We start from the raw sequence: 27,737 nt of genomic DNA, 5'->3' as shown, positions 1-27,737 counted from the left end.
GCCTCTCCTCATAAGTCATGTGTTCTAGACCCCTAATCATTTTTGTTGCCCTTCGCTGGACTCTCTCCAATTTATCCACATCCTTCTTGTAGTGTGGGGCCCAAAACTGGACACAGTACTCCAGATGAGGCCTCACCAATGTCGAATAGAGGGGAACGATCACGTCCCTTGATCTGCTCGCTATGCCCCTACTTATACATCCCAAAATGCCATTGGCCTTCTTGGCAACAAGGGCACACTGCTGACTCATATCCAGCTTCTCGTCCACTGTCACCCCTAGGTCCTTTTCCGCAGAAGAGTTGAAGGGGCCAGAAATGAAAATGCATGAGTCCTGCAGTCATGATGATAGGGGCATCAACGAGGTAATAAAATGTTGGAAGGGCAATGGGTCACATCTGCAAACATCCCCCGTGGTTGCCCCTCTGGGTAAGTCCGTCTGGGAGTGATTGCAACGTGTGTGGACATACCTGTGTTGGCTTTAATCTGGCTAGCTCAGGTTGTGGTAGCAGTGAAGCCTAGCAGCATGGACTAGAGTGCCTGCCAGCTGCCTGAGTAAGTACCCAGGGATCGGGGCGGGCTTGTGCAGCCCGCACTGCTGCGGCTTCACTGTTATCGGTACCTGAGCTCACTCGCTTAGAGCTAGCTTGTGCATGCCGACACGTGCTGCAATCACACCTCGATTGCAGTGTCGCCATACCCTGTGCTGCAAAACTCTCCTCTCCATTGCGTTTTCTGTGCTTTCCCCACAGCCTGTCGTCATCAGTGGAAGGGCCATGCGTGGAATGAGTGCGGGACGCGGCACAGAAATCTGCTTATGCGGGTAAGCGATCAGCTCCTCAGCTGGGGTAAGCTACTCCTAGCTAGTATAAACTGGGGTAGTCATTGATCCACGTACTCCATTGATTTAAAGAGCGATGCCAATTTGCAGCAGCTGAGGATCTGGCCCATGAGGTCTATAGCCTGGACCCCAGCCACAGTACTTTACACAAACATGGGTTTTGTTTAAATTCCAGTCCCTGTCCCCCCATCCCCGCCCGCCTCCCTTTTCTGTTCTCTGTGAATGAACAAGCATAAAAAGCTGAGCCTATCCTTGTTGGTATTTTTCTCCCTCTCAGATCTGAACACTAGGGGAACACAGATGCCGGGGAAATTCCACGTAAATGACTAAGTTGTGCCCACAGTTTCTCCCTTGGAGAAATCCATGGACCCAGCACAGGCATAAGCGGGCACAACTCTGGCATTAATTTGCTCCAGTATGGTGCCACCCACCAAACTGGAGGCAGAATCTGGCCCAGTGACTAGGATTTTCAGGTCTACTACTGGAAATGGGGCGATTGCCTGGCACAGAATTGCAACTGCTTCCAGACAAAGCTTAAAGGTGGGATTCCCCTTTAATAACGAAGCCCAGTGATGCAGCATCCCATGCGTGAACCGAAGCCATTTTTTCATATACAGCTGGAGCTCTCTTTTTCTCAGCCTCCCGGTAAGCAAAACATTTAAGGACAATTATATCTTCCCCTCTATGTGCATGAATCATTCTTATTACTCCGAGCAGGCAGGAGGGTCCTTCCCAATCAGTCACTCCCTTTAAAAAAAAATACTGCAGCATGCTGAATTAAACCCCCAAAAGGACATTATCGGTATTGTAAGCTATACAATAGGATCTGATTCTCATCTCACAGACATTGATGTAAAATCAGGAGTAACTCTATTCCCGTCAATTGTGTTTCACCAGTGAAAAAACGGGGTAAGTGAGGGCTTGTCTGCACTACCGGCGGGATCGACAGTTAGCGATCGATTTATCGGGTCTAGTGTAGACGCGATAAATCGACTGCCGATTGCTCTGGTGTTGACTCTGGGACTCCACCTCAACGAGAAGCACAAGGGGAATCGACAGGAGAGTGTCTCTCATCAACTCACCGCAGTGAAGACACCGCGGTAAGTAGATCTAAGTTCGTTGACTTCAGCTACGCTATTCACGTAGCTGAAGTTGTGTAACTTAGATCGATTTCCCCCTCTTTCCGCCCGGTAGTGTAGACCAGCCCTGAGTTTGGAATGATACACCTTACAACAGTGATGGCCGTAGCATTTTAGGGTTACTGCAAGTGTTTCTTTGTAAGGGGATGGTTGGGGCAAGTAGCACAGCAGAGGAAGCCTCTTGTGCCAGATCCCATGCAGAAGGTTCAGGGGTTCAACCTTCCACAGTCATCTTGGTCAACTCCGAACCAACCATGGGAGATGCGGACGTCTAATGCTCATATAGCAAATCAAGGACTCCGCACTGGGCGAATGTGTTCCCCATGACAGGCCATCAAACAGATCAGCACCGACTGCCCAATTTATAAATATGAAGGAGGCCTCACTGTAATAAATTCTGCTACTCCTGAAGTAGCCCTTTGGCTCGATCAACTTAAGGTGAGATTGCGGTTGCTGCTCGACACCAGTCATAGGGAAGAATAAGGGGGAGGAAGCCGGCACTGTCCTTGCTGCTGTTGCTCTGAGAGGGGAGCTAAGATGGAGCAGAATGGTTCTCTCTCCCCACAGAGAGCAGGACAAGAGGCAATAGGTTCAAACTACAGCAGAACAGATTTAGATTAAATCTCAAGGAAAAAAAACTTCCTAACTGTAAGAACAGGAGGACAATGGAGCAGACGCCTAGGGAAGTCATGGGAGTTCCTTCATTTGAGCTCCTTCATTTGCTTATCCATATCAAGGTTTTCAAGAAGAGGTAGAGATCCCATCTTGCATAGTTTAGTCCAGGGATCGGCAACCTTTGGCACGTGGCCCATCAGGGAAATCCGCTGGTGGGCTGGGACAGTTTGTTTACCTGAAGCATCCACAGGTTTGGCCGATCGCAGCTCCCACTGGCCGCGGTTCGCCATTCTTGGCCAATGGGGGCTGTGGGAAGTGGCGCGGGCCGAGGGATGTGCTGGCTGCTGCTTCCTGCGGCCCCCATTGGCCTGGAATGGCAAACCAGTGGGAGCTGCGATCGGCCGAACCTGCGGACGTTACAGGTAAACAAACTGTCCTGGCCCGTCAGTGGATTTCCCTGACGGGCTGCGTGGCAAAGGTTGCCGATTCCTAGTTTAGGCACAACAAATCCTGCATCTTGGCTGAAGGTTAGACTAGCTGACCCTTGCGGTTCCTTCTAACCCTATGGTTCTATGAGTCTAAGTAGAGGACTTCAGGTCTCCACAGCTGTCGATCTGGTATTCTGGAGCAGCATTAAATTCACCCCAAAAATGTAAAGAAAAATAAAATTCCCACTGGTGTTAATGGGAGCTATGTACACACTTCAAATGGGGCTCACGCCCTGATATGTACATGTCAAGGTTGTTAGAAAGTAGACAGAAGGTATGGTATCACGCTTATTGAAGATCTAATGATTTTCTTTGCAATACCTTCATCGGAGGTTAAAAGTTGTTTGGAATAATTGAAGTAGGGATCAATTTCATAGCCCCACTGTTCCCCCTTTCCTTTTTCAAACCCCTACAGTGCCAGTTTACTTGTGGATCTAAGCTTGTTTTGCCAAGGCCAATTCTGCCTACTGCTATTAAGTTAATTCTTCATTCTGGGTAGTGGCTCCTGACAGAGGGTCTGATTCAATCAAGCACTACGTGAGCTCTAACTCTCCCCTTCCCCGCAGTGTGCATTATTCAGGTACAAACTTACTATAAACCAATATCTTTCCCATAAATCCCCAAAGATTCCTGCTGCAAAAATATGCCAAGACTTAGAGCAAGCTTAATCAGAGAGGGTTTCTTTTGTGGAAAACACAGCCATGCAACTGAATTGGCACCTGTACCTTGTTTTTATACATTAGCCATGCAAGTCTATTATATCCTGGTTTTTTTTTTAAAAAAAACAATGAGTATAGTGCAGAAAAGGGCATTTACATTTTAGCTCCTCAGCAAGCTACATTTCGGAGGCATCATCGACGGTGGAACACAGATTGTTGGAGAGCTGCAGATTCCACTCTGGTTCTGGAGCCAATGAGATGACTTTCTGGTCTTTCAGCTTATTTTTAGCAAAGTGAAATGCATCTGGACGCGCACAAGTGCTGTGCCCTGCTACAATTTGTCCCCTGCTTGTTGGTCCTTCCTTGTCTCACTGCCATCCTTTCCCGATCAGACTCTTGGCACATTAAAAGCAATTATTTTTTCTCATTGGCTCATTTTAAAAAGTGCATCGTTTCGATCGGTTTCCGAGAAGCCGGCTCAGGTGAAGCCATTAATTATCCCCCACCCCCTATTTGCGAGCCTTTCAGAATCTCCTGGGCCCTCCCCAGGCAAGCTGGAGTCGTGCGACAAGTGTAATAGTCGGTTTGTGAGTTTCTCCATCGCCCAGGGACAAGCCTGTAGTTATAGGTCTGGAAAGAAGAAAAAAAGATCTCTATGTCCTGACTTGTCGCTTGTCGTTCAGGACGTCAGCGGCTTTTCCAGTTTCATGCTCTTTGTTTAACTCATGGGGAGCGTCCTGTTTAAAAACAACTCTTCAGCTTTAAACAAATTCCAGGGTGGTTTCTCTCTCTCTCTCTCTCTCAAGTGTTCTGTTCTGGGGCGTTTCTCCCCCTCAGACCAGAGAGAAGTCTGCCTGGAAGCTGGAGCACCTGCGAGTCTTAGGCGAGCACTTGGTGAGCATGGAGATCTGAGTGCTGAAGTTGGTGCCGTTGCTCCCGACGGACGGGTGGTGATATTTCATGTCGGAGCCCAGGAACCTCTCCAGGTGCCACCTGCGCCACTTCCGCTTCAGCTCGGCTTGGACCTAAGCGGGGACGGAGAAGCGCGTTAGCGGACGGGGCTCCTTTCTGCTGCTCTGGTTTGGTTTTGGGAGCGGCAATGAGGGAGCCGGCTTAATTAAATTCCGACGGGAAGCTGCTAACTGGCTCTGGTTCCAGGGCCGTGGTGGAAGTGGGAACAAGCAACACCCCCTTCCCCGGGAAGTCAAGGACAGTCCCTTGGAGAAGGAAATGGGTGTTGAGTTGGACAAGGAGAATCACTCTCTATGGTAAGGCCAGCAGGGACCAATTCACAAAGGCCACTGAACTGATATCTGCAGGTAAGAACTTCATAGCTCGGGGGCAGACAGTGAAGGGATGCACCAGTGAGGGATGTAGCTGTCTTTGAGCCACTTGGCTGATACAAAGAAGGAGCTATAATGACCTCGACTGTGGACACATTTTTTCTCCTTTGCGAGGGTAATTAGGGAACGTCTTTCATTCACAAGCTCCTTTCACCAAAGAAATGTTTCCTTGGTTTTTTGTTTTGTTTTGCAGGGCAGCGTGTTTTGCGGAGCGGTGACACTGTTTCGTGTACAGAGGGCGTTGGTCTTCCTGAGCCCTGCAGCGGGATTCAAACCGTCAGCAAACATGGGCTAACACATACAAAGCGCTACTGCACAGCCACTTAGCCCTCCGGGGAGAGGTCACAGGCCCGGGGCGGACAAACTTTTTGGCCTGAGGGCCACATCGGGGTGGCAAAACTGTATGGAGGGCCGGGCAGGGAAGGCGGTGTCTCTCCAAACAGCCTGGCCCCGCCCCCTATCTGTCCCCTTCCCCTTCCCGCCCCCCACAGAACCCCTGACCCATCCAACCCCCCCTGCTCCTTGTCCCCTGACCACTCCCTTCCGGGACCCCACCCCTAACTGCCCCCCTGGGACCCCACCCCCATCCAACCCCCCTGTTCCCTATCCCGACTGCCCTGCCCCTATCCACACCCCCGCCCCCTGACAGGCTCTCCGGGACTCCCATGCCTATCCAACCCCCCCTGTTCCCTGTCCCCTGACTGCCCTGCCCCCATCCACACCCCTGCCCCTAACTGCCCCCCAGGACCACACCCCCTATCCAACCCCACCTGCTCCCTGTCCCCTGACCACCCCGCCCCCTATCCACATCCCCGCATCCTGACAGCCCCCCCCGGGACTCCCACGCCTATCCAACCCCCCCCATTCCCTGTCCCCTGACTGCCCCTCGCCAGAACCTCTGCCCCATCCAACTGCCCCCTGTCTCCTGACTGCCCCCCAGGGAACCTCTGCCCCTTATCCAACCCCCCCGCTCCCCGGCCCCTTACCATGCTGCTCAGAGCAGCGGGACTGGCAGCCACGCCCCCTGGCAGGAGCTCGCCGCCCCGCTGCCCAGAGCGCTGGCAGCATGGCGAGCTGAAGCTGCGGGGGACGGGGGACAGCAGGGGAGGGGCTGGGGGTGAGCCTCCCCGGCCGAGAGCTCAAGGGCCAGGCAGGACAGTCCCGTGGCTCAGATTTGGCCTGCAGGCTGTAGTTTGCCCACCTCTGTTGTAGGCTATGGTATGAATTATAGGGTGCTTTCAGCACACCCAGGTCAGAAATCATAGCACAAACTATACGGGGAGGATCCCCTTGGAGATGGAGCAGGAGTAAAACCTGATTCTGAACATCCCTGAGCTTATGGAGAGGCCGGGATACAAACCCAGAACTGAATTACACAGCTGCCCCCATCTCTTCACTGCTCGCTTTATTGGCTTGAATGCTGCCCTAGTTAGTATGGGGCTAAACGTTCTTCCCAGCTCACATCTGCTCAGTGGCTTTTGTGAAGTGAATCTGGTGGATTTCAGACCCGTTTCCAATGGACACGTGGCTCCACAGTACAAAACTCACTGCATTCACCGGCCTGTACGCTGCCGTGGGTCTGATCCTGCTGCTCTGAAGTCAAGGGCAAAAGCCTGCTTGGCTTCAACAGGATCAGGGCCAGGCTCAGCAAAGAGGCCAAAGAGTGAGTGGGCTGGAGATTGGCTGAACCTTCACCACCAAACGTGGCCACTCCAGGTCAGGACTGAGGCACGCTGGCGGTGGGGGGGACAAACGGACAGGGGGGATGACCCTCTGCTTGCTGCCTGTTCTGTGAATACAACACTGTACAGCACAGCCCTCAGCACGGTGAGTACTAAAATTCACATGCAAAGCCAGTATCTGAGGACCACGGCAGCCCCAATGGGCTGATGTCAGGAATGGAACATTGCTCAGTCTTCCCTTCTCCGTCATTCACTTCATCCTAGTGACAAGCACTGCCCAAACAAAACTGTGGATCTTACCTCCCCATTGAGGAAACAGTATAGAACGGCCCCCACAAAGCCCTGGGAGGAGGAAGAGAGAACAGGCATTTAGAACCTCACCATCAGAAAGGCTACATTTAACTTAGTCAGAAAACCCAGCTGCAACCACAGCCTTGGACACAGGGACCATAGCCAGGAAACTTCTAACAGTCCTCCTGGTACAGATAAAGGCTGCTTGATTTTAGCTCCCTTACTAAAGTGCAGGATTTGAATTGGGCTGAGACCGGTGTGACTTTTTTTTTTTTTTACGATGCCACCTTATTCTTCAGAATCTCGGCTTTCTTTAAAAAAAAAAAAAAGTCAGTCTCTGGCCCTTACAGTTGGGCAGATAACACTGAAGATGTGAACGGGTGGCAAACCAGTTCAGTGATGTCTGCCTGAGTCTGCAGGCAGCCTGAAATGATAGCTCTGAACTGCCCCATCCATCTCTGTATGGTGCTAATTCAGCTGCCAAATGACGATTTAAATGTCAGCATTGCTAGCTATTTCACTGCCGACCAAAGCACGTAAGTGGGACAGTATGTGATAAAAGACATACTCAATTCTCAAGTAAGCAGACTGGCTGAAACTGACTGTACAACAGGAGGAAGTGCATCACTGAGTGCTAATCACTGTGCAGAAACGGGGACTGCGTTAAGAGTGGACCATTGATTGAAGTGAAGTCTGTATGAAGTACGAAGTGTGTATGAAGTGAAGTATGTATCTAACGGTTGAAATAACCCCTAGCATTTTTCATCCCTATCTCAAAGCAGCATCATACCTCAAAGGAAGGCTGTATCATTATCCCCATTTTACAGCTGGGGAGACTGAGGCATATGGAGGGACGTGACATGCCCAAAGTCATCCTGCAGAAGAACAGTGACTAGAGCATGGGTCTCCTGAGTCCCAGGTCAGTCTTATCCACTAGGTCACGCTGCCACCCCCAGGTCTCATTCTGGATGAACTCATGCAACAAGCCCCACTGGGGTCAACAGAAATTCTGCCTCCCACTGCAGTTAACAGAATGCTGTCTGTGTGGCATCTGCGTACAGACCGTAGGATTTAGCTGATTGTTGGTAAGACATATTGGGATGCCAGGAGGTGAAAGGCAGAATGAGAATGCACAACAGTAACCCACCCATGCCTTCACCGAAGTCAATGGCAACCCCCTAAAGACTCCCGTGGGAGCAGGATTGGGCATCTGCTGGTGAAACCACCTTCACGCATTTCCTTATTTCCCACCATCGTTCCTACGAAGCACTGCAGTTCTGAAAGACTCGCCCTGCGTTTTGGTGGCCGTGGCCCAGGCCTAAGGGGTGACACACCTGGAAGGAGCCGAGCACGAGCTCGAAGACGAGCTTTATCTCCATTTTGAAGTTGTCGGGGAAGAAGGCGAACACGATGTAGTGGACGCCAAAGAGCGGGATCAGCAGCAGGGTGGACTTAGCCAGTCTCCTGTCAGAAAGAAAAACATGAGCTGTAAAGGGAAAGGGGGCAACCACCAAAGGCATGAGAGGGCGTGAAATTCGGCTGCTGATGCGCCTACAGCCCCAATGACCCACCTACAGTGCAGGGAGGGCGGGTCAGTGCGATGCCAGGGAATCCACTCTGTGCCAGAGGTGGAATTTTAAAGCTCTGAAAGCATAAGCAGCGGGTAGTAATAAAAGAAGGGGAATTAAACCCAGATCCTCACGGGTATGTAGGCTCCTGACGTTCACTGAAAAAAACCAGTGGACGTTAGGAGCCTAAATACCTTTGAGGATCTGGGCGTTAGTGCTTCAGAGATTTGGAGCCACATCCTCCGCCGGTGTAAATCAGCAAGCCTCCACTGACATCCATCCAGCTACACCGCTTCACCTTAACTGAAGATCTGGCCCATGGTGATTGCTACACTGGATTTCAGAGACGTAATTCCCCCCCTTATTAACAGAAACCATTGTGGTGCATGTCCTGGCAGATGAGTCTCGGCAATAAGCCAGCTGTCGTTCCCCTTTGCCCGGGGCTCACAGATGGCTGGTTGCTTCAGGGACAGAGATGCTCTAACGCGTGACATTTTTATGCCCATCCACTCTTGTGGAGATATTTCCTCCACTCCTGCCAGAGACTGTTTTTCGTCTCCACAAGCCAAACGGAGCCCACGACTGCCTTTGTTGCCTGGGACTGCAGAAAAGTCGTATGTAGAGCTGCAAATGATGATACCGTATAGAGCGGCAGGAGCGGCCCGTGTGTTCCAAAGCAGGAGGACAAGCAGCGTTGGAGCCTAATGGCCCGCAAGAGGATAATCAGAGCTCTCATTAGGAATGGCAGATCATTTCTGACATCTAATTACAGACGGAAATCAAATTCAACTGACTGAAATAAAATGAAATGTAAAACTTCAGTGAGCTTAAGGGGCATTTGACACCATCGATCTCTGAGGACTCCAGTCCCACCTCACCGAGGCTAGCGTGGGGAATGGAAAAGCCCTGAAATGGCTCAGGTCTGTCCCCTCCGACCAAGGCCATTAGGGTGTTATGGGCAACTGTTCCTCCCTTGCCAAGGCCCTCACCTGCACAGACCTATGAGGCACGGTCTTCCTCCCCACCTCCCTCTAGTCACCATCTGTAGAAGCTTCTGGTAGGGTGGAGAGGGATGACATGCCAGTAGTACACAGATGACACCCATAGCTGCATCTCCATTGGATCAAACGCCGCCTCCCAGCAGAATTTCCCAGCTTTCACAGGATGTGATCCAAAGCCTATTCCATGGCCAGATTCCAGCCAGCTTCTACGGGCTTCTGTCTGGCCCCTAATGCCGAGCTGAAGTCAGCACCCGGGTGTAAAGCAGCTGGCTAGAGTTGATCCCAATCTAGACTGATGCCTGTAGGAAGAGGGAGGCATTCGGAAAGCTTCCCCCTGCTATCACTTCCCCCACCACCAGGGCGGCTGTCCTCAGAGTAAGTCGAGCCACAACCTGGGTCATTCTGGATTCTTTGCTGCCATAGGGTGGCCAAATGCAAATACCCCCTTTCATGTGCCACTGACCAGAAGACCATGCCCCCTGTCTGTGGCACCCTGGCCCTGTCACTGTGGTCCATGCAATCATGATTTCCAGATCTGGCCACTGCAACTTGTTATATCTGAAAAAGCTGCAGCTACAAAAGGCAGGAACTCATCGGCTGAACAAGGCAGGTGCTGTGAACACATCACCCTGATGCTCTGCTGTCTGCACTGGTTGCTGGAGGACCGCCGGCAGCTGGCATAAGACAGAGCAGTCCCGCCTTTGCCTCCCACCTCCCTGTGCCATAAAGCTCAAACGGGTGTAACTCCACGGACATCAATCACCATGAATAACACTTTCTACCATCTCCACGATGACGTGGCCTTGGTTACACACACATTGGTCACTTTCTGGCTGGACTATAGCAATGGACTATACTTGGCCATGAGGCCATCCGCTCTTGAGAAACTCCAACAGTACAGCTATCCCTGATATCATGTCCCTTCTTCTTGTGAGAATGTTTTGTACCTTGCTGCTGATGATCCATCTGTCTTTTTCCCCCTTTACCAAACCATTTGAGCTGGTTTGTGTGTCTTCTACTAGTAATTCACAGCTGCACATCTGCTCAGTAAGATGTGCCAACGGCAGCCACCAAACCTGTCCTCTGCTCCCTACGCTGGCTTCCCATAGAATAATGAGTCACGCTCTAGGTCTCAATCCTTCTCTTCAAGGCAATGAACGGCCTGGATCCAGGATATCTAAAAGCTTGACTAACGCCCCATGATAAAGACAGTGGCTGAGTCTTCTGGCACAATGGCACTTCCTACCATAAGGGTAAAACATGGGTGTGGGAGACAGAGTTTTCTCAGGGGCTGGTCCCAGCATGTGGAATGAACTCCCCAAGGAACTAACGGCCATCGCAAAGCTCACCGCCTTCCACTCCAAATGCAAGGAGCTCTTCTTCCACCTGCCTTGTCTAGCACACACATAGCAGTGTATACATTAACCCCGCCCCCCAGCCCTACCAACACACAACACTGTAGACACAATTCCCTCACCCTTGGGAGAGGAGGAGAAAAAGAATGACCCACACATGCCAGATGTTAGTTACGTTGCTTAGTGCATGAATGGTGGTGGTCTAAGAACCTATGTAGAATAGCATGTTGATGGAATTAATTAAGCGCAAAGTTCTTGTTTCAGAAAACATGGGGTTTTATCCTCTGTCTTGCGTGAAATACTGTTGTCCCCATGCTGCTTGATTGTCCGAAATTTCAAAAGGCTTTTTCATGAGGAGTTCCTTCATGTTTTATAATAAAGTAAAGCTTCATGGCTGTACCATTAATGAATGAGTCAGCAGCGCACCTGAGTTTTGAGACTTGGACTCAGATGGAACTGGCAAGCATTGAAAGATACTGTCAATGTGTCAACAAATTCTTTCTTCAATAAACAGTGTTGGGTTGGGGCAGAGAAAGAGGGGGCGGGAGGGTGAGATCTCAGATTCTTTTAGACTAAAACAAATTCTTATCTCAGATTTGGCAGGAATAACTGAGAGGTATGATGAACAGCTCTCTTGGGTCATCCAGACCATACCTCTGCAATTGGCAGGAGCTTTCTGGATGCTGAGGGCCAAATCCTGCCATCAGTTGCACTCATGCAACTCCCTTGATGTCAATCAGGTTGCACCAATGTAACTGAGGGTCACATTTGGTCCCAAGGGCCAAATTCAGCATGGTGTAAGCAGGCACAAATCCAGTGACTTGGCTGGGAGTGACATCCACTTATACCAATGCAGACTGGCCAAAAGGACATGGATCGAGCACGGAATTTAAAAGACTGAGTAATTCAGTGCAAGGACGTTTCAGGTATGAAGCAAAATCATTCTTGCAAGCTTAACAAATGCAAGACATGAACTTTTGTACTTTCAGTAGGTTCCCAGATACCAAAAAGTGATGGGCCCAGCATAAGTACCTGCACAGAATAGCACAGAAGTGTTGAGACCCAAGAAGAATGCAATACCAGATTTTTCTTGGATAACCCTTGCAGTTTCACTTTGCAGCACAGATGGGCCTTCTGTGCCCAGCTGCTTTGTGGATGTCTGAAGTGGGAGTGAGCCGAAGGTCACATGCAGCAGCCAAGCATGACCATAGTCTTTGCACGCCTGAGTGTAGGGACTGCTCCCTGCTATTGCCTGCAGAGAGCAGGGCAGGTGCCCCGAGTTTCCTGCATACTTTCAGGGGTGTGGCAGAGGGAGAGTTTCCCCTGTGCACCTGGTAGCCCAGGGTGGAATTCTGCCCGGGGGCAGTGGAGGGTTTGATGGTTTAGGAACAGGCTGAACAACGCAAGGTTTATACTGTTATATTGCTGGTTCTAATCTACCCCACATCAGCAGTGACTGAGAGCTTGTCTACACTACCGTGCGGGGTTGATCTAAGATACGTAACTTCAGCTACGTGAATAGCGCAGCTGAAGTCGACGTACTTAGACCTACTTACTGTGGTGTCTTCACCATGGTAAGTCGACACTGCGGTAAGTCGACAGCTGACGCTCTCCCGTCGACCCCGCTTGCGTTTCTTGTTCTGGTGGAGTACCGGAGTCGACGGGAGAGCGCTCAGAGGTCGATTTCTCACGTCTAGACTAGACACGATAAATCGACCCCCACTGGATCGATCGCTGCCCGCCGATCTGGCGGGTAGTGTAGACAAGCCCTGAGAGTTGTTACCATATGATGGATGTTTGGTGGCTGTGACTGGGTGCTGAGCAGAACGACTGCAGAATGAGGCCCCTGGACCGCCAGCCCCATTTAGGTGAATAAAGTGGAGCTGGCTGGAAAGAACCTGCCCTAATTGGGGAATGAGAGCCAGCTGCTAGCCCAATGAGTCCAGGGCTATATAAGAGGCTGGGAAGAAGGAAGCCAGGGAGGTGGGACAGAGGAGAGCGAGGGAGTGCAGGCAGGCAGGGAGAAAGCCCTTCGGCTTCTGAGTTCGGACACTAGGAACCCGGCCCTATGTAAGCTGTATGGTGAGAAGATGGTGGGAGCTCAACCCGGTCAATAAAAAGCACCAATAGTTATTGAACCCCAGGGTCTCCGAGTGACTTTCTCAGTCTAGCAGAGGCGGGAGCCAAGAGGGCCCTGCCGCAAACTGCTACAGTGGCCTAAGTGCAGTGAGTCTGGGCTGGGATTTTCAAAGGCATCTCAGGATATGAGGTGTTCAGTTTGATGGGATTTTGGCACTTAACTCCCTTGGGCTCCTTTGGAAATTCTAGCCCTGAGGGGCTCAGTCTATTCCCCACCATGTGAGTCAACATCAAACAAAAGCACATAGTACAACTGCCCCCCTGGTTGGCAGCAGAAAAAGCAAGGACTGAACGAGCACTGAGCCTAAACTCCCCTTGCTTGACCAGGGGCCTGTCTATCCATCCAGCTCAAGGCTCTGCATGGCCACTCATCACCGTAGTGCGTGATCCCCTTCCACGTAACCGAGACTGGCAACAGCAAGATGCCTCTGGGTCACCAGGGACTCCTGGGCTCTTCTCCCTGTTTGAGTCTGCTTGGGCTAGTGGAGTTTTTGCAGAGGGAAGTGTAGGGAGAGGGGTGGTAGATATGGGGAAGGCTATGCTTGCCCATGAGGCAGTCCTTCTAGGGGCACACTGGCAGTGCAGCGTGGGGAAGCTTGGATTACTGCCTCTTGTGCCATATCTTGGTCTGTGGGTATAGCAAGGTAGCTTTTTCCAGGATTAATTCACTGGAAACGTTTTTAAAAAGACCAAGTCCACCTCCTAGATCACTGGGACCTAATCCTTCCCTTGGCTGCCTGTGTACGCACACAGAACTTTCATTGAGATTAATGGGAGCCAGTTACCCAATGAAGGCAAGGATCTGACCCCAGGACAACACTGTTCGTTCTAGAACATAGTTCAATATGCTGATTTAATCTCAGCACATCAACAGGGATGTTGTAATCGGAGGGGGAGACACGACATCTGACTACAGATACATAAAGGGATGTAATAGAAAAGGCAGGGACCAATAACGCATACTGGTCGGTGAGAACAAAACAAGAAGGAACAGGCTTTAGTGAGCTGCAGCAGGGAAATGGTAAGATCAAATACCGTTTCCTTTCTACGTCTAAGAACAGTTCAAGTGGAGAAAGTGGAATCATCATCACAAGAGATTTTCAAGGCTCTGGGAGACACCCAAATTTAAGGGCAGAGTAAGGATGCTGAAATTGGTCCCTTCCATCATATAGGAGGATGAACTAAATGACCCACTGGAAATCCTTTCCAATACAAATCTTTCTAGGAATCCCTCCATAAAGATCTAGATTGTTACAAATGCTGATTCAGGATAGCAGCAAGATGCAAAGATGGGTCGGTGTCTGATCTTGGTTCTATATAGGCCCTACCAAATCGACGGCCATGAAAAACACGTCATGGGCCGTGAAATCTGCTCTCCCTCCCTGAAATCTGTACAGTATAGGGTAAAAGCACGCAAAAGACCAGATTTCACAGGAGGAGACCAGTGTTTCTGAAATTGGGGGTCCTAACCCAAAAGGGAGTTGTGTGTGTGTGTGGGGGGGAGGGAGGAATCACAAGGTTATTTTGGGGGGGGGGGCAGGTCGCAGTATTGCCACCCTTACTTCCACACTGCCTTGAGAGCTGGGTGGCTGGAGGGCGGTGACTGTTGGCCGGGCACCCAGCTCTGAAGGCAGCATCCCGCCAGCAGCAGCGCAGAAGTAAGGGTGGCAACAGCAGACCGTGCCGCCCTACACTTCTGCCTGGTGCCTTCAGAGCTGGGCGGCCGGAGAGCGGCGGCTGCTGACTGAGGCCATCCTTTCTTCTGCACCGCTGCTGGTGGTGGCTCTGCCTTCAGAGCTGGGCTCCCGGCCAGCAGCTGCTGCTCTCCAGCTTCCCAGCTCTGAAGGCAGCGCTGCTGCCAGCAGCATCGCAGTGCCGCACCCCCCTCACAATAACCTTGTGACCCCCGTACAACTCCTTTTAGGGACAGGACCCCCCACAATTACCACACCGTACAATTTCAGGTTTAAATAGCTGAAATCGTGAAATTTACAATTTTTAAAATCCTATGACCATGAACTTGACCAAAATGGACTGTGAATTTGGTAGGGCCCTAGTTATATACCATTAAGCTGGACTGAATCCGTGGAGCTGTGTAGACTTACTCCAGATTTACACTGATCTAATTGAGACCAGAATCTTGCCCACTGAGACTGACTTTGATCTCACATACACTGGTGTAAATCAGAAGTGGCTCTGCTGAAGTCAGTCACATGCCGTTAGTACAGGAGTGCTATATTATGTAGGTCATTTGAACACACAGCGATAGCGCCTCTGAATGCCACTGCCCTTCCATATTTGTGCAACAGGAAGTGTTATTATTATGATCATAGGGTTCAGCACACAGCCCTTTAAATGTGGAATCCAGGGCTTCTCCTGTAGCTCCGCCCTTTGGGGTGGAGCCAGAAAGTGCCCTAACACAACAGAATCTGGAGCCTGCGGGGGGACAGAAGCCATTCTGCATCTGCCTATGGGGGACATGGTACAGGTTGAACTTTCCTATCCGTTATCCCACACCACTCCCCTTCCCCCAGGCTTGCTTTCTGCCATCTGGACAAATGACTGACAGTAAATCCATCTGATTTTTCATTAAATCATGAACGTAACATACCCCCAACTGTACAGGATTCCAGACAGCTGTGCCCACTGTGATCTGCGGTCACCTCTCTAGTCCTCACTCTGTTCTTTTCAGTGTCACTTCATGCAGGGCCGGCTCTACCGTTTTTGCCGCCCCAAGCACCGGAAAAACCTGTCGCCGCCGAATTGCCACAGCGGACGGCAGGAGAGAGAAGCTGCCGCCGAATTGCCACCGAATTGTATCTGCTTGGAACGTTGGTACCTAGAGCCGGCCCTGATGTCATGGCTGCGGTGCCTTGGGACACAGCACTACCAGGTAAGACTATGGTTCTGGAGACAGTACCGAGGACCTGATGAGTTCCCCCAAAAGTCTTACCAAGAGCCTGATTAAGCAGGTACTGGCGAAGCAGGCCCCTGCTGGGCAGCACATAGTGAGCTTGGGGTCTGGGCGAACCCCAAAGACTTCATGATGGATGAGGATTCCAAGAACGTGGCTAGATCTAGTTACCCTGGATGTGAAATTGCTGGACCAAGTTCTCTGCTGATGTAAAATGGTGCAGCTCCACTGAATGCAAAGAGACTTCAATGGAGCTGTGAAGGTTTGCACCAGGGGAGGCTTTGGCCCGTTCTTTCTGAGCCTCAGGAAACTTTTAGCCACCTATGTCAACTGAACCCAGTAAATGATGAATGTACAAATCAAGCACCTGTTTGTCTTATAATGAAGCATCGTCGTGGAGCTCACCTGTTCATTGCTATTCCTAGGAGCAAGACTCCTGACCCATCTATAAACAGTTTGACAGCCACATGCTTGATTATTTTAGCACATCTCCCAACCCCCTAATCTCAGATACCTTTGATCGACTCAAAACATTTTGGAGTGGGATCAATCAAATGTAGACAGGGAGGATGGTTCTGGGTAAGCAAACAGCCTTGCCTGACAGGTCTCATCAACACTGCATGGTTCAGGTGAAAACAGTCTAGGACTTACAAGTACTGGCTGGTTTCATTGCGCCCAACATCAGGGGAATGCAGCTTCTGGAATAGGATCCGGATAATACAAATGAAGAGGATGAAGTTTACCTAATGGGAAACAGAGAAAGGAGAGCGAGAGAGAGAGAGAAAAAAGGGGGTTAAACTCCCATGATCCCTTTCTGCAGTGAAAAGAGCTAGTTGTTAGAGGGTATTTCTTTTGCCTCAATGATCTGTTCATGGAATGAGCCGTTGTTAAAAAGCCACAGGCAGAAAACCCCACTCTGTGAGCACATGGTAAACTGAGACAGAATGGCAGCCATCTTGGGCCTGACATCAGCCTGCTTGGGACTTTGTGTCATACATCTCAAGTATGATGATGTCAAACCCATAGAGCACAGCTCTGCACGACGTCCTGCTGCATTGGGGGGGGGGGGGGCTGGCGACAGGGCAGAATTAGAGCTTTTCGGTTAGTTGAGCAGCGGAGGTCACGGCCCACAGTAGATGGCGATACGGGGCTCGCTGCCGGGCACGTCACAGACTGGGATGGGGGCCGTGCGCCAAAAAATAGATACATGGAACGGTGTCAGAGAGAACTGCAAAACAGACTCCTATCCTGCCTCACCAGGCATGCCTTCTTCACACACACGCCGGCGAGCTAGGGCAGCAGGGAATTAACATCACAGGTAAACATTGGCACATTGCCTCTGCTTCCAGACTAGGCCAAAGCATAAAACCATTGGTGCCCTGGAGCTATTTTTATTATCCTTAGCTCTGCTTTTCGTCTGAGGATCTCAAGGTGCTCCAGGTACGATCATCCTCTTTTTACAGATGGAATTGAGGCACGGGGAGGTGACAAAGGGGACTGCCCAAAGTCACACAGCAGCTGGCAGGACTAGAACTCAGGTCTCCCCAACTCCCACAGCAATGCTCTAACCTCTGACGAATGCTGCTGCTTGGCACAACTGAGAAGCAGGAGATGATCAACACCAGAGAAGACTTGAAACCCTGGTGTGAATTTAGACCAGTCTGGGCACAAAATCTCCTTCCTTATCCTTTACCATTAATGACCTCTCAAGCGATTCTTATTTTACATTGTCATAGATGTAAAGGCCAGAAGGAACCATTATGATCATCTCGTCTGACCTTCTGCACAGCTCAGGCTAGAGAGCTTCACCGAGCGATTCCTACATCTAGCCCAAGAACTTGTGGATGAGCCAGAACACCTCTCCTTTAGACAGCTATCCACTCTTAACTGAAAGACTCTAAGGGATGGAGAATTTACCACAGACCTTGGTCAAGCTGTGCCAGTGCTTAATTACCCTCATCTTAGCTCTCCCACTTTGCTCGCCATAGTTTCCGATTGTGTTTATTAGCCTAGAAAAAAAAAAGAGACTTGCCCCGACACAGGCAACTAGACATAGGGGGCAGATTCTAATCAGCATCGGTAACATGCGAGTTGTAGTAAGTGAACATAAGATCTGAGTTGCTTCCCAAGCATCTGTGCAGTGTGCAGCATTGACTGTGTCAAGCCCAGGTGGCTGAGAGTGCGAACAGGGAAGGTTAAATGGGAGTGGACTGTGCTCGGGCAGACGGGCAAAGGGGACAGGCTTTAGCGATGGATTTCTTTGAGGCATGCAGAAGAAAATCGTAATTACTGGACAGCGTCTGTTCTGTGCTGAGAAAAAAGTTTAGACTTATTTTATTGAACAACAGCAAAAGATATTAGGCCTTCCATCCCAGGAGAATGAGGTGCATTTCTTTCTAAAAAAGGTTACATCGGGAAAGAGAAAATCTGATCTACTGGTCTTTCTGAAAGACAAATATTTTGACATGTCAGATAAGGATTTCATTTCAGTTTAGTAAGGTTAATAAAATACAAAGTGGTTATTAAAAATGTTTGTTCTTGAGATTAGCTCTGTGACAGGTGATGCAGGCAGATTGCTTCACGCAAAGGGTAATATACATTGGCAATAAGGAGAACTTATGTGCAAGATAGAGATCTCAGGTTGGGGTGGGCTCTACAAATCTTGTTTTGTGGATGTTGCTTTCTCTGTCCTTCCTCTCCCGCATGTTTGCCCTGAGTTTGGGGAACAAACTCAAAGCTGAATTCAACTGAAGTTCATCTGATTTCCGGTCCTTGCTCACAAATGGACCCAGGTTTGCTGAACATCCAAATGGGGAAGTTGTATAGAATCAATAGGGATGGAACCAACTGGTGTCTTTAGAAACATCATGGGGCTCTATGGTCTCTTTTATCTCCCACAGAAAGCTCGATATCAGACACTCCCATTGACTTCAGTGGGAACTAGATCAAGAATCTTGAGAAATTACTCTAAAAACCTATAGCAAGGATGTAATTATCTATTAGATTCTATAGGATGATGCAAAACACCTATGGAAAAGTGATAATTTTGTATTAAATCCTTTAGGACATTTCCATCAGGGAAGGTTTAAATACCTCAGGATGAGCCTGGGCTGAATTTTGCATTTGAAACAACATGGCAACCAGAGAGGACTATTTATGTGTTCAAGAGAAAATTGAGAATTGGTTGGAGGCAAATGCAGGGAAGAGATGAAAATGAGGGGTCTGATGAAAACCAAGGAGGTGATATGGGGCCAAAAAATGGGTAGGTATGCTGGGTCAGAGAATCTGCTTATAACATTCCTTGGTCCAGTTGTGTTGCCAGATGTGTGGGAGTACCACCTGCTGATGGGGGAGTTACTTGTGTACAACTGAAGATGACTCATGTATGGGTATCAATAATAGAGCTGTTTAACCCCATGTAACAGGGGGCAGACTCTAGGATTCTGCACTGAGAAGCAGGGATCCTCCGGTGGGTTGGGTCTGGAACCATGCATGAAGGTGCAGTTTAATTAATAATGAATCCTATTAGCAGGTGGCTCTGATTTAACCAGAGTACAAGAGGAGATGGATCCTCTCTGGGGCAAAGGAAACTAGGGTCTGAGACAGAGGGGTCCGGCAGAGAAAACCCTAATGCTGGAAGAGAAAGTTGGAGCATTGTTTTTGAAACGGAGTTAGGGTATGTGTACACTAGAAACGCTGCAGTGACACAGCTGCAGCATAGACACTTACTACAGCGACAGAAGAAGTTCTTCTATTGCGATAGTAAATCCACCTCTCAGAGAATTGGTAGCTAGGTTGATGGAAGAATTCTTCCATCGACTTAGTGGTGTCTACATCGGGGCTTAGGTCAGCTTAACTATGTCTGAGAATTTTTCACATCCCTGAGTGACGTAGCTAGGTCAACCTAACTTGGGTAGAGTTCACCACCCCTTAGATTTATCTATTTGCTACTGTGAATCAATATGTTCTTCAACATCTGTGTCCTCCTTTTCCAGAGTAGAGGTAAAGTGCTTGTAACGCTCATTGGTGCCTCTTTCTTGGAGATCGCTTCCACCAACTTTCCAGGTTGGGCAACTCAACCTCCTTTCCTACATGGTCCTCCATTTATCAGAGGTTTCTTTATACCACCGCTCACCACTGTAGTATCCGAGCACTCACCCTTTCCTCCCAGATGCTTCAGGATGAAGTGTTAAGGGAACTTGAGGACTGAGGACCTGATCCTACGAGGTGTAGTGCGCCTCTGAGCCTTGCCAAGAGTCCTCAGCTCTTACTGAAGTCTAACTTACCCAAAGTCAAACCTCCTTTGGGAAGGACGTCAGCATCTCACAGGAACAGGTCCTGAGCATTCTAATCCATGACTTATTTCTTAAAAGGTGGAAAGGTTTTGCAAATGGGATTCTAATAAGGAAACATCTGCTCTTCTCGCATTAGTTACAGTAGAACACAGGAAATGCCAGACTGGATCAGACCTGCAGTACAACTAATCCAGTATCCTGGCTCTGAGAATGGCCAGCACCAGCTGCTTCAGGGTACAACAAGCCCTTCCGTAGGCAGTTCTGGATAACCTGCCCTCCAAGGGAAGTTACTTTAACATCAGTTAGTTAGGTTGGCCCATGCTGTGAAGACAATTCACCCACATCAGAGAAGTGCTTGGCAAAGACTGTTTTCTAGTCAGTCTGTCTATCCACTTACATCTGTCTGCCTGCATATGCCATTTATGGAACACTCATCCATGCATAACCTAGGGTCTGAGCTTTCACTAACAAGGGCTTTTGCAGCCAGTGGAGATTGCTGATACTTTACCAAAATAGAAACCGCAATAGGAGCTCTGATGATCAACCAGTACCGGGACTCGCCTATGTCCTCCCAACACCTGCAAATAAACAAAGGAAAATAACAACCAAATCGGAGCAAACAGGCTGTTATGCAGAAATCTGACGAAAGCACCAGTCTGGGGCGGCTACCAGTATTTCAGATGCAAAGCTTCACAGAGAGGGATTCCAGAGAGCAAAGAGCACTGACTACCTGCTGGGTGAAACCCTGGCCCAGCTGAAGTTAATGACAAAACTTCCACTGGCTTTAATGGGATGAAGGATTTCATCCCATGTGTTGTGATATGGGTTGTCTTTAACTGGTCAACATTTGGTTGGAAATTAGAAATGTCAATTATAAAATTTTAAAAGTAAACAGGAATATTTTGGACAATGTTCACAACCATTTTTCCTTTCCCCCTCCCGTATGGAACTAATTGGTTTTGTTATTAACAGAGGGACACATTCACAATTTTGTTCCCTTTTTTTTTTTTATCAGCTCTAGTCATTGTAATAAACATCTTACTTACGAATGAGGGACATAGTGATAAGATACAGTATACGCTAAAGAGAACCAATTTTATCACCGTTTTGAAAGCCCACGTGCCCAGCGCTGGAGCATAAAGGCACCAACTAAAATACTTATTTTATTACACACATTTTTAGGTTCATTTAGGGATGCTCAATAAATGGGCACATCTGGTTGTTAGAGGAACTCCTTTAATTCTTGCAAAATGTATGCTGCCGGGAATAAAAATAATAAAATCCCAGATTGGTTTATGAGACATTCAAATGACAGTTGCTGCCCTGCAGACAAATTCAAGCCAGCAAGCCTCTCAAAACTTAGACTCTCAGATTTTAAAGCCAGAAAGGACCATTATGATCACCATCATAATTGCATGTTGCAAATGTTAGAAGGAAGGGCATACCCAACATGTACGTAACTAAAGCCTGATTCTGCAACCCTGAGTAGTAGTTACCATACGAGTAGCCCTACTGGCTTCAGGAGGACTGCTTGTCTAAGTGTTACTCTACATGAGTACAGATTGCAGGATAGGGTCATAATTACTCACATGTCATTTGTTACTTATAAAACTTCATAGAATCATAGAATATCAGGGTTGGAAGGGACCTCAGGAGCCAGGTGAGCCTCGAATGGGCCTAACTGTATAAAAGCCAGTCAGCTGTGAACCAGCTGAGCAGCGAACAGCAGAGCGGCTAACAGAGGGAGTTTGCCTGGGAGTTCACCTGGGGAGAGCCTGCTGAGGCTTACATCTGGCCGACTTCTCTGAGTAGTTACTACAACTCCTGAGTGAGCTCGTAGAAGGAAGATATTATGGATGGGGGGTGTTCAGCTGTTGTGACCTGCACTGGATGTGCCATGTTTGTCTTTCTTCCACAGGACAGAAGCGACTTTGTCTGTACAAAGTGCAAGCTGGTCTCCATATTGGAAGAGAAGGTTCAAGGTCTGGAGCAACAGGTATCGACCCTACATTGCATAAGAGAAACCGAAGATTTCCCGGACAGACGTCAGGATATGCTTCTACAGGCACAATGTTCTGAAGATTCAGAGCAGGCTGCGCAGCGGGGACAGGACGGTGAAGAGATTTGGCAGCATGTGACCTCCAGAAGAAGAAAGGGGAGCGTCCATGTACCAGCAACGCAGATACAGGTAAGTAACCGTTTTCATGTTCTCTCCACAGGTACTAATGCAGAGAGTGGACTACATGATACATCTGAGGGAAGGGAGCAGAAAAAGACTCTGCTGATTGGAAGGCATGAGATGCACTGTCCTAGGGTTGGGGGTTCCACGACCACCGCTCCCAAGAGAAGGAGGCGGGTGGTTGTGGTCGGGGACTCTCTCCTCAGGGGGACTGAGTCATCTATCTGCCGCCCCAACCGGGAAAACCGAGAAGTCTGCTGCTTGCCAGGAGCTAGGATTCACGATGTGACGGCGAGACTCATCAAGCCCTCGGATCGCTACCCCTTCCTGCTTCTCCACATGGGCACCAATGATACTGCCAAGGATGACCTTGAGCGGATCACTGCAGACTACATGGTTCTGGGAAGAAGGATAAAAGAGTTTGAGGCACAAGTGGTCTTCTCGTCCATCCTGCCCGTGGAAGGAAAAGGCCTGGGTAGAGACTGTCGAATCGTGGAAGTCAACAAATGGCTACGCAGGTGGTGTCGGAGAGAAGGCTTTGGATTCTTTGACCATGGGATGGTGTTCCAAGAAGGAGGAGTGCTAGGCAGAGACAGGCTCCACCTAACAAAGACAGGGAAGAGCATCTTCGCAGGCAGGCTGGCTAACCTAGTGAGGAGGGCTTTAAACTAGGTTCACCGGGGGAAGGAGACCAAAGCCCTGAGGTAAGTGGGGAAGTGGGATACCGGGAGGAAGCACGAGCAGGAGCACGCGAGAGGGCAGGGCTCCTGCCTCATACTGAGAAAGAGGGACGATCAGCGAGTTATCTCAAGTGCCTATACACAAATGGAAGAAGCCTGGGAAATAAGCAGGGAGAACTGGAAGTCCTGGGATAGTCAAGGAATTATGATGTGATTGGAATAACAGAGACTTGGTGGGATAACTCACATGACTGGAGTACTGTCATGGATGGATATAAACTGTTCAGGAAGGACAGGCAGGGCAGAAGGTGGGGGAGTTGCACTGTATGTAAGGGAGCAGTATGACTGCTCAGAGCTCAAGTATGAAACTGCAGAAAAACCTGAGTGTCTCTGGATTAAGTTTAGAAGTGTGAGCAACAAGGGTGATGTCGTGGTGGGAGTTTGCTATAGACCACTGGACCAGGGGGATGAGGTGGACGAGGCTTTCTTCCGGCGACTCACGGAAGTTACTAGATCGCAGGCCCTGGTTCTCATGGGAGACTTCAATCACCCTGATATCCGCTGGGACAGCAATACAGCGGTGCACAGACAATCCAGGAAGTTTTTGGAAAGTGTAGGGGACAATTTCCTGGTGCAAGTGCTGGAGGAACCAACTAGGGGCAGAGCTCTTCTTGACCTGCTGCTCACAAACTGGGAAGAATTAGTAGGGGAAGCAAAAGTGGATGGGAACCTGGGAGGCAGTGACCATGAGATGGTCGAGTTCAGGATCTTGACACAGTGAAGAAAGGAGAGCAGCAGAATACGGACCCTGGACTTCAGAAAAGCTGACTTTGACTCCCTCAGGGAACTGATGGGCAGGATCCCCTGGGAGAATAACATGAGGGGAAAAGGAGTCCAGGAGAGCTGGCTGTATTTTAAAAAATCCTTATTGAGGTCACAGGGACAAACCATCCCGATGTGTAGAAAGAATAGTAAATATGGCAGGCGACCAGCTTGGCTTAACGGTGAAATCCTAGCGGATCTTGAACCCAAAAAAGAAGCTTACAAGAAGTGGAAGATTGGACAAATGACCAGGGAAGAGTATAAAAATATTGCTCGGGGATGCAGGAGTGAAATCAGGAAGGCCAAATCACACCTGCAGTTGCAGCTAGCAAGAGATGTTAAGAGTAACAAGAAGGGTTTCTTCAGGTATGTTGGCAACAAGAAGAAAGTCAAGGAAAGTGTGGGCCCCTTACTGAATGAGGGAGGCAACCTAGTGACAGAGGATGTGGAAAAAGCTAATGTACTCAATGCTTTTTTTGCTTCTGTCTTCACGAACAAGGTCAGCTCCCAGACTGCTGCACTGGGCAGCACAGCATGGGGAGGAGATGACCAGCCCTCTGTGGAGAAAGAAATGGTTCGGGACTATTTAGAAAAGCTGAACATGCACAAGTCCATGGGGCCGGATGCACTGCATCTGAGGATGCTGAAGGGAGTTGGCTGATGTGATTGCAGAGCCATTGGCCATTATCTTTGAAAACTCATGGCGATCGGGGAAAGTCCCGGACGACTGGAAAAAGGCTAATGTAGTGCCCATCTTTAAAAAAGGGAAGAAGGAGGATCCTGGGAACTACAGGCCAGCCAGCCTCACCTCAGTCCCTGGAAAAACCATGGAGCAGGTCCTCAAGGAATCAATTCTGAAGCACTTAGAGGAGAGAAAAGTGATCAGGAACAGCCAGCATGGATTCAGCAAGGGCAAGTCATGCCTGGCTAATCTAATTGCCTTCTATGACGAGATAACTGGCTCTGTGGATGAGGGGAAAGCGGTGAACGTGTTGTTCCTTGACTTTAGCTAAGCTTTTGACACGGTCTCCCACAGTATTCTTGCCAGTAAGTTAAAGAAGTATGGACTGGATGAATGGACTATAAGGTGGATAGAAAGTTGGCTAGATTGTCGGGCTCAATGGGTAGTGATCAATGGCTCCATGTCTAGTTGGCAGCCGGTATCAAATGGAGTGCCCCAAGCCTTGGTCCTTGGGCCAGTTTTGTTCAATATCTTCAAAAATTATCTGGAGGATGGCGTGGATTGCACCCTCAGCAAGTTTGCAGATGACACTAAACTGGGAGGAGAGGTAGATACGCTGGAGGGTAGGGATCGGATACAGAGGGCCCTAGACAAATTAGAGGATTGGGCCAAAAGAAATCTGAGGAGGTTCAACAGGGAAAAGTGCAGAGTCCTGCACTTAGGACAGAAGAATCCCATGCACCGCTACAGACTAGAGGCCGAATGGCTAGGCAGCAGTTCTGCAGAAAAGGACCTAGGGGTTACAGTGGACGAGAAGCTGGATATGAGTCAACAGTGTGCCCTTGTTGCCAAGAAGGCCAATGGCATTTTGGGATGTATAGGTAGGGGCATTGCCAGCAGATCGAGGGATGTGATCATTCCCCTCTATTCGACATTGGTGAGGCCTTATCTGGAGTACTGTGTCCAGTTTTGGGCCCCACACTACAAGAAGGATGTGGAAAAATGGGAAAGAGTCCAGCGGAGGGCAAAAAAAATGATTAGGGGACTGGAACACATGACTTATGAGGAGAGGCTGAGGGAACTGGGATTGTTTAGTCTGCAGAAGAGAAGAATGAGGGGGGATTTGATAGCTGCTTTCAACTACCTGAAAGGGGGTTCCAAAGAGGATGGATCTAGACTGTTCTCAGTGCTGGCAGATGACAGAACAAGGAGTAATGGACTGAAGTTGCAGTGGGGGAGGTTTAGGTTGGATATTAGGAAAAACTTTTTCACTAGGAGGGTGGTGAAACACTGGAATGCGTTACCTAGGGAGGTGGTAGAATCTCCTTCCTTAGAGGTTTTTAAGGTCAGGCTTGACAAAGCCCTGGCTGGAATGATTTAGTTGGGGATGGGTCCTGCTTTGAGCAGGGGGTTGGACTAGATGACCTCCTGAGGTCCCTTCCAACCCTGATATTCTATGATTCTATGATTCTAACCCCCTGCTCAAAGCAGGACCAATCCCCGACTAAATGAACTTGCCCCATCTTGTTAGCTACAATTGATCTGATCCAGATTTAAAGAAGAAGAACATAAGCATTGGTCCAGGAGGATGGGGGTGGAGTTTGAAGGGTTTTGAAGGGTTTGGCTGGGAAAAGGTCACTGGAGACTGTGGTGGGAGAGGCATGGGGTGGTTATTCAGCTACTGTGGCACTCACAAATATAGCGCTCACGCCAGCAAGCTGGCCCCCTCCCATTGAGATGGACAGCGAGAGCGCTCTGCCCCCTCACAGGATCCATCCCCAAAGTGGCATCTTTGGCAGGTTTGGACCTTCGTGTAACTCTCTATGGAGTCACAAAAAGCCCAACATCTGAACAGAACTGTGCTGTTATCAGAGACCCCGGGCTACAGCAGGGTCACCAGACGGAAATGGGAAGAGTACTCTGTTGCTGTCAGCTTTGTACAGTAATTTGCAAGTGAAAGGGGAAGTGAGACATGAGCCCTACATTAGCACAGCAGCAATGATAATGACATGGTCACTTCTTGGTGGCCACCATTACTTGTGACATGGGTGGAAGGGCCCATTTCGGAGACTCGAAGGCAGTTCCCTACTGCTTTAATCTTGGATTAAAATAATCGACAATAAACATGAACCCATAGAGCCAAACTGTACACTAAGATATGCAAGTGCAACTCCCATTGGCTCCTTTCGGAATTTTACAATGGGTCAAATGGGCACACAATGGGCCAAATGCATTCCTGGGTAACTGCACTGATCTCAATTTAGTTAGCATTAGTGGTGTTACGCCACAGATGAATTTGGCCAATATGTTTTATAATACTTTCCATTTCCAAAGCAGCTGCCATCCAAGCATGCCAAAGACCTTTAGAAGCATTAATGAATTAGCCATGGTCTCACAAATCCCTTGGGAATCAGGTTAATATTATTACCTCTGTGCACAGATCGGGAAAGTGAATCAGAGAGGGAGTAAATTCCATGTGGCAGAACCAGGATTAGAACTGAGATCTTGGGGCTCCTGGCCTTGTGCTCGAAAAACAAGCCCATCCTTTCGCTCATTAGATTTAAAAGTGAATGTTCTTCATTTTAACTTGTTAAGACCGTTCTTTTTATGCTGGTTAAACTGGTCTCACCTCTCAGAAAGGCCAATTCTAAAGGAAAAATTTGATTTTCAAAGACTTTTTACAGTTCATTCTTGCAGAGCAGAGTTTTGAGCTAGCTGATGATACGTTTCCCTTTAAGGTGTCTTAAATTCGAAGAAATTAAGATGACTTCAGAGACTTACCCAATGTTGTCATAGTGAACCTTGATGATAGTCCAGGCTGTGATGAAAACTGATGGAGCACCTATCAGAAGAGAAAGAGGGATCAGTGTCACAGTTGCTACTTGTTTTTGCTGTCAAGGCCCTTCCAGGCCTATCTCCACCCACCATCTCAATCTCATTCACTATTGAGACGTTGACTCCAATTGTGACAATGTTGTGGGTAGGTGAGGATTGTTTTACAAACCAGAGTTCTGGGCCCTTGCCAAGCTGGGCACGTACGAACCGAG

The 27,737-nt window shown here is 49.1% G+C and overlaps 1 protein-coding gene across 1 annotated transcript in view; it reads right to left on the bottom strand.

Moving 5' to 3' along the window:
* Positions 1 to 3,744: 3,744 nt before the first annotated feature.
* The window catches only part of LOC311516032 (vasoactive intestinal polypeptide receptor-like), a 177,355-nt gene continuing 153,362 nt past the window's right edge, over positions 3,745 to 27,737 (bottom strand). The window contains exons 8-13 of the mRNA XM_084619644.1: positions 27,472 to 27,532; positions 20,836 to 20,905; positions 16,684 to 16,775; positions 8,390 to 8,519; positions 7,065 to 7,106; positions 3,745 to 4,764 (exon numbers count right to left, since the gene is read on the bottom strand). Of these exons, the coding sequence (XP_084475770.1) occupies positions 4,573 to 4,764; positions 7,065 to 7,106; positions 8,390 to 8,519; positions 16,684 to 16,775; positions 20,836 to 20,905; positions 27,472 to 27,532 (587 nt within the window). The 3' untranslated portion in view covers positions 3,745 to 4,572. The remainder of the gene's footprint in view (positions 4,765 to 7,064; positions 7,107 to 8,389; positions 8,520 to 16,683; positions 16,776 to 20,835; positions 20,906 to 27,471; positions 27,533 to 27,737) is intronic.

Source organism: Lepidochelys olivacea (assembly GCF_965140295.1).
Source record: "Lepidochelys olivacea isolate rLepOli2 genome assembly, chromosome: 2".
In the NCBI taxonomy this organism is placed as follows: domain Eukaryota; kingdom Metazoa; phylum Chordata; order Testudines; family Cheloniidae; genus Lepidochelys; species Lepidochelys olivacea.
The sequence above is the reverse complement of the archived record's forward strand: the minus strand, read 5'-3'. Positions and strand labels throughout refer to the sequence as shown.